Genomic DNA, 7,657 nt, shown 5'->3' on the forward strand with positions numbered 1-7,657 from the left:
TTTTAATTGAAATTCTTAATTTTATTGCATATTAGGCTTTTGTTTCAGGTACTAATTATTTTACTTTATCCATCTCTTTTTATGTATTGCCTATAAGTACCTGAACTATCCATTCAAACTGAGAAAAAGGTGACCACTCTCTCATTCAACTGTTTTCTGAGCTTAAAAGGCAATAACTTTAGTTCTTAACATAGTTTTCTTAGAAAAACTCAACTAGCTGTGCTCTGCTCAGCAAATTATTCCCTGTAAGCAGAATAAATAGATCATTTTAGTTTAATGCTTGGTGTTACATACAATGTAATGGTATAGAATTATCACTGCATCACTCTCTGATGTTTGTCAACAGAGGAACTCTGCTTGGTTTCAAAAGAAGGGACAAGCGCTGTACATTTCACTGGTTAATGTCTGTGATTAAATTGTGCTTCTGGTCAGTTCTCAATGTACAAAAACTGGGAGAAAAATAAAACCTTGGTAGACACACCAGATGGGTGCCCACAGTGATGCTCTCATGTTACCAGTTCCCTGCTGGAGTTATCCTGATGAATGTGAAAATCATGTTATTTCATGGAGGGTATGTTTTGAGCTACTATTTTTAGTAATAAGCACTTAGAAAGGAGTCTATTGACAGAAGATCAAAAGGATGGAACAGTTAGCCGAGTTATGGCAGAGAGAACAGAATCTATAAAGAACTTGTATCCTATCAAATACACTATGCCTTGATGAATTCTCACATTAGGGCTTGAGGACACTAAGGTGCCCAGAATAGAAGCACCCCCTTTTCCTTGCAAGCTAGTCACTAAAACTCTTTAAGTGTCAAATTTAATGTATCACTTTTTTTTAACTCATCCTTGTTTTCTAGAATTTCACGGGCATCAATAAGCAGAAAGGAGATAGTGCAGAAACATGAATAATATAGGCTTTGGCCTTCACTATTATGCAACTTGAAAATCTGGAGGATGCAGAGAGAGTGTCAAAGAAACGTTGTCAGAACCACATAAATTGAAGCATGTACCTTTGAAGATGTTCTTAAGGATGGTCAAGGTGGCAGGTGGACTGGAGAAATACATATATGGTGCATACTTCTTCTACACTATATTTTGGAATGGCTAAATTAATTGTACTTATGGACAGTTCAATTCTATTGAACTTGTTTGTTATTAGACTAAAAACATGCTCACAAAATAAACCACGTCAGATATATCTATCTCCTTGATACAATACAGCTGATGAATAGCAACATTCTCGGGCTTTGGGTTCATTAAATTGTCTACCTCCATTCACTGTGACCTAACATAGCATATGTGATTTTCAAACTTCAGAATGTTACATGCATATTACCAAAGTGTGGAGCCATATGATACTAAAGGGAAAGAAGAGACTTTCTTCAATTTTCACACTGAGTCTGGTATTTCTAAATAATTACATTTTATTTTATGAAAAGAATTCCATTACAGCTCTGAATACACCGAGAGGTGAAAAAGCATTACAAAAGTCTGGTTCAACATTGGGTGCAAGACTTCAAAAGGTGGACACTCCACACTCGTTCTTAAAGACAACTCGGCACCTCAAGACTTTGAGATAAGTGTCAATCTTATGGATGTCCCTTTTAAAGCAGCGGCACAGGTTATAAATGGCAAAAAGATGAGTGTCTTCATCAGATGACTGCAAGTCTTTGAGTCCAGACCAGGCAGGGTAGTCAAAATTTTCAAAATTTTCTTCAACTTTAGCCTGAGTCTAAACATCAAGTGGAAAGGTATTATTGACATTGACATTATCCTGTTCTCTCTCTCTCTCTCTCTCTCTCTCTCTCTCTCTCTCTCTCTCCCAATGATGAATTCTATAGAGCTTAGTAGGTGTCCAGAAATATGACACTCATAACATAGATTCCAACACTGTCAGAAGCTAATAGCTAAAATAATTTCTACAGTAGACAGTCATATATATATATACATATATATAGTATTAAAATGTAGTGAGAAGGCTACACCAATCCTTTCCCTTTGAGTAGTTTTATATGCACTCAGTATTTCCCTTGATGTGTTCTTTATACCATATTTACTCAGGTAGAGCATCCTGATGCTCTTCTTCTTTTCAGATATATCCATATTTTGTGTACTCTATTGAATCTTTCTACAAGTTTCAATCAATACAGGAAATGATTGTCATAAGATCTTCTGAGTGCCGAAACTATCCAGGAAAATTACAGTCCAAATTTCTCTGAGGCACAACAATTTTCTATGGTGACCAATGCTCTGTGAACTTCTTAGTAATTATCCTTTGATGTGAGTATTTCAAAATTCTTTTGCATTACTCAATTTACCAATTGCATATATAGCATGAACAAAGGCATTCCTAACAACAGCTTACCCTGTTGTATAAGGTCTGAAGTCCCTCCAGAATTATAAGATTTTTGTCCTTCATATCAACAGCTTTTTTCCCCATACTAACAGAAGCTCCCGGAAGAGCAGTCACTGCAGACACCAAGTGTTTCAGAGGTTCTTTCCAGGAAACTGAAACATTGATGATTGAGTTCAGGAAGTCTTCAGTCTAAGAAAATATTATTGGACACCACATTAAACTAAGTGACATAGAGCTGAATAGTTAGCTGCCTATGGTTTCTTCACAAAAGAGGCAAACCACAGTATATTTTTATTAATAATATATGTTAAAGGTTTCATATTATACAAATATTTTCATTCTAAATAAATGTTGTATAAAGGTATATTTTCAGCTTTGGAATTCCACTTTGCTAAATAAAACTAAGTAGGTCTTAATAATTCTTTCAAAATGATGATATTGGAGTTTCTATGCATTTTACCATGTGGCCTAGTTAAACCTCTTCTCTTTGTTTTCTTGCTGATCTGTGAGTAAAACAGTTCTATAGGGCTTGATAGGTGTCTAAAAACATGACTCTCATAATTTTCTCATAATTTTTCGGTTTACGATGTCAACACTGACAGAAGCTAATGGCTCAAATGATTTCTACACTAGTTAGACAAATTGATTTCTCATATTCTTGTAACTTTTATGTAGAATATTAAAATATATTCACTGAAAATAATTGTTTTCCAAATTTTATTTTTCAGGTATCTGCATGATTCACACCCTTTGGTTCTAGGGAAGTTTTTTTTTTATGTATTGACATGTGCAGTAGAAAAACTATTACAGAACATTACTTTAATTCAAGGCATCAGTAGAAATCAGAATGAAATTTTGACTAATAATTGTTAGTGCAGTTCCAGGGTAATTCAAAATAAAATGTTTTCATTTGCTATGAGGAATCCTAGAGATTATGAAAATAAAGACCATAGAGAAGTACAATCAGAATTTCAAAAAATGTTTATGTTTAGGAATGAAACAAACAGGCCAGTACTGGTCAACATGATGCTAGGAAAATTAGACAATAATGATGAAGAATGTATGCATGACCTGAAAGAAATTTAGGATAAATTCTTTCTTGACATGCAAATGAAAAAATTTTATAGTGTCCTCAAAACAATAAGCTATTGTTTATCATCATTGAATATTTCCATGCCAACAGAATGCTATGTGTATTGTCTAGAAAATTCAGTTTGTACAAATGTTTTCTTCCATTTCTATTTCTATTTTTCTTTATGTAGTAAATTATTTCACAGAGTATATTATATATGTTACTTGTATTAGTAATACACATATGACTAGAGAATAGATTATGTGTAGGAAGCAAATTTGCATATTACTTTTATGTAAACCGAACTCTGATGTTTATGACAAGTAGTCAAAGGGAAGAGATCCTAGCACATATACAGTAGATGTTCATAGTTATCAAGATCCCATCAAAATGGAAGTCATCCTGAGATCGTGTATAGAGGAGTCTCTTAGAAAGCTGATTTTCAGTTAAGATATATATGAAGACAGACCAGTCAGGGAAGACTATACAAATAATAAATGAACAGAAGTAGTCCCACAGACTTTAGAAACTTAAAAGAAAGTATTTCTGCTACTGAAAGGCAGAAGATTTTTTTGGTGTCATACCACATATAAAACTTGGTTTGAATTTACTCTTTTATGTATATAAATATGTTTAAGGATGAGTGTCCAGTTGAGAGAAGGGCTTCCAAGGGGACAAAGAGACAGTTTGCTGGACAGTTAGAACTAAGGAAAATGTGAATTGGCAGTGATCTGACTTAGTGCTAAAGTTATCAACTATATGATGCCATTATTTTCTGACACTTTCATCTATTAATGCTGAGATTATCACATTTCTCATTGCCTTAGTAATCATATATAGCAAAACAGCACATATGGAACATTATTTGTTTGGCAAAACAAAACAAGGATGAAACCTACTTTCATTTCATGGACTTCCTCTAGATTCTCTGGAGTATGGATGGAAGCAGTGTGACACAGGGGAAGTATCCTGTCTTTCATCCAACTTCTCTTGGCAAAATTTATATCCTGAAAGAAATTAAACGTTTTGATTCATTTGAGGTTTCACAATTTAATGGGAACATACATGATCATAAGTTCATTTGATAAACAATATATTTTTAATATTTAAGAACTATGCATTACTTTTCACAATGGATTGCTGGAAACATAATCTGCCTACCTTTCCTTTCTCATACATATGAAAACTAATCTACTGTCCTCCCAATCTCTTCCCCCTTAACTGTTCTTTTACATTGTCCTTTCCAATGTTATGATTTATTAAGAAAGAAACGAAGTATCTCCAAACTCCTAATTACTCATCTTTAATTATCAGATTTCCTTGGACTTTGGCTAAATGTTATAAAATTAATATTATTTTCCAGTACCTTAAATATCTCATTTTTATTCATAGAAATATGATGTGCTTTTCAAAGCAGGGATTGTGTCTCCATGACTTTGATATTAAATATTACCAGTGGTGTTCACACAATGTTTGTGATAAATATGCAATTCATTATTGTTGATACAGTCAACAAATTAACCATTAAATTCTAGGCATATTTTAAGGAAATATACAGCTGTGAGTAAACTAAGAATTCACAAAAATATATTGATATCAATATAAAATATTTATATTAATAATATGAAAAATGTACTTGTATAAGGTATTAATTAGGAAAATACAAAATTACTTAATTTTAAGTAACAGACAATTTACAAAAAGTAAGAATTCTTAGAAATGTTATACTGCTGAAAAATTAGAAGAGAAAAATAAAGAGGTTAAAAAACACTAGTGAAGGAAACTAAAAATGGGAATGTCCTATGAATGTAAGGATGTATATATAGTTCATATACTCAATTTTCAATGGAAATGTGTCTAATGTTTCCTCACTGTCAAGATTCTGAACCAATGATTTATATCCCCAAGGAAGAGGTAATGTATTTTTGGTCTAAATCAGCCCTTCAATTGCACTAAGGCTCTTTCCTCAAAATGAAAAACCATGATTCTTAGAATTTGTGAATTTTAAAAGAGAGTTATTGTTTTTATCTTTGTTTTTCACTACTTGCATGGTTTCCCTTTTCTTTATTCTTTTCATTTAAGTACCTCATGGTTTTGACTCTTTAATTTATTCTTTCGATATAACTAACTTCAATGCAATTCTCCTTCACTACTTATCTCCAGATCAGTATGTAAGGAATGAACATAAAGACAGAACCCAAGGATAGATTACCAGGAAGTCAAAGTTTCTGTGACAAAGATCAAAACAAACTGTGATTTTTAAAGTTAATATAGAAAACTTTACAATATCATTTAATGCTTTGTAATATTTTTTGAGAATTGAAGGAAACTTCACATTCTGCCCATTCTACTTTTGGTATATGATTCTTTCTATTACCTACAATGGTGAAAAGTTTGTAATTGTGTACATGATACATTCCAATTTTATTAGTGTTTGGCTATTTGAAAGACCTTTAAGATAAGAATCCAGAAGCAAGGGCATTACTTACAAATTCACGGTATACATCTGCAGCCATGATAAATGTATTATGAGACTGTTCAACCAAACGATGATATAGATCATCAGTGGACACAATGGCAGTTGGTTTGGAGGCCACTTTTTCCCAAAGGAGCAAGCTTGACACCAGCAGCAACAGTTGCATACCTGCTGTCAGAGAAACAAATTGAAATGATCTATGCATATGAAGTTACAACAATAAAAAAAAGTTGTTTTTTCTGAGGGCTATCGGCCATGTGGTTTGATTTGCTATTGTTTAATAGGTTATTTATTTTCATAACTTGAAAAATACAAAAATTAGTGACATTGGTCCATTACAGAACTGGAAATGGAGGAGACCTCTCAGAGTTTGAATTTGCTCAAACATAACTTTTCAAGTAGTTTTAAACACAAAGAACATTGACTAACCTTGAACCAGAAATCTCAAGTCATTATGTGAACATAGTTGATGTTCTCGAGATTTATGTTTGTTTTTCATTTTATTAAATACATTATTATTGCCATTAATTCACTTTCCTCATGTATAAAATTACTTAAGACTTTGGGAATTTGATACTTAATGGTTAATTTAGATTGATTCAGCTAGAGAAAATATTTTGTTTGGTACACAAGTGGATAATAACTTCCTGTTTCTGAACTTGAAGAAAATGGAGTATTTAATCTTTTAGGTCATTTAATATTTTAATTATCAATAAGCCCTATTACTTTCAATAATGCAAATTAAGTTATAAATTTTGTTGTTCTGGAAGCGTGCTTCATAGTGGAAGGTGTCGATTGCTGGTGCTCCACAGGTACCAGGAACATTATCCCCTTTCGTTCTCCTGTTAATGAAGACAATGTATAATAACTGAGAATTTTCTTGCATCTACAACACAAGGAGAAATCCCACTTGAAATTCACTGCTCTCACAAGTAATTGAGCAAGTAGAATATAGAAAGTCCTTTCATCTCTCTGTTACCTCTTCTATCGAAGAGGATCAAATATCAGTTCTCCAAAGATGCAGAGTAGATGTAAACACATGGAGCTTTGATTAAACATGAGCTCAAGAAAACAAGTCATTATTTGTACATATTTGAAGTTCAAGACCATTTTACTAAACTCAAATCTCCTCCCTTAACCAGAAACATGGTAAAATGTTTCTTTCAGAGATGAGGCAATAGTTACTGATATCAACAGGTCAAAACTGAAATATTTTGGAGGCACTTTGACAAGCACATCACATTCAAAAGTAAATATACACTCCAACACATCATGAACATGTATGCACTATTAATGTTTACTAAGGGGTACATGGATGAATGTCAACTTACCAGAGCCCGAAAGAGTCAAAGTCAGCTGCATTTCTGAGCAGATCCAGGACAGTGTAGGCTCCCAGCCAGGAAATCTACTTCACCTAAGCTATGTCTTCATTCAACTTTCTGCCTCCTATATATACTACCAGACCATACCCAAGCATAATCAGAGCTTGGGGCCAGACTGAATCAATGTCTATTGATCAGCAACATACTTCCCTCAGGGATATTAACATCGTCTTTACATTTAGCACAGTTTTACCTCAATATGTGTCACACTGCATTTCCCCCATATGATCTGGAGAGTTCAAACCATTCTCCAAATCACTAAGATCATCTGGAATGATTGATTACTCATTTTCAGGTCAGCAGGACCTTTCCCCTATACTATACCTTAGTTCAAGATCTTATGTCTGTCATGTCTTCTGGAAAATTACT

General features: G+C 33.2%; 1 protein-coding gene across 1 annotated transcript; it reads right to left on the minus strand.

Annotated features, from left to right (window-relative positions):
* Positions 1 to 1,401: 1,401 nt before the first annotated feature.
* On the minus strand, positions 1,402 to 7,329 carry Rpl-1 (chorionic somatomammotropin hormone 1). The gene is given in 5 exon segments (NM_017363.3): positions 1,402 to 1,734; positions 2,368 to 2,547; positions 4,330 to 4,437; positions 5,920 to 6,074; positions 7,238 to 7,329. Coding segments are annotated over 5 exon segments (690 nt in total). The 5' UTR covers positions 7,269 to 7,329; the 3' UTR covers positions 1,402 to 1,518.
* Between the last annotated feature and the right edge of the window lie 328 nt (positions 7,330 to 7,657).

This window comes from Rattus norvegicus, chromosome 17 (genome assembly GCF_036323735.1).
Source record: "Rattus norvegicus strain BN/NHsdMcwi chromosome 17, GRCr8, whole genome shotgun sequence".
NCBI lineage: Eukaryota > Metazoa > Chordata > Mammalia > Rodentia > Muridae > Rattus > Rattus norvegicus.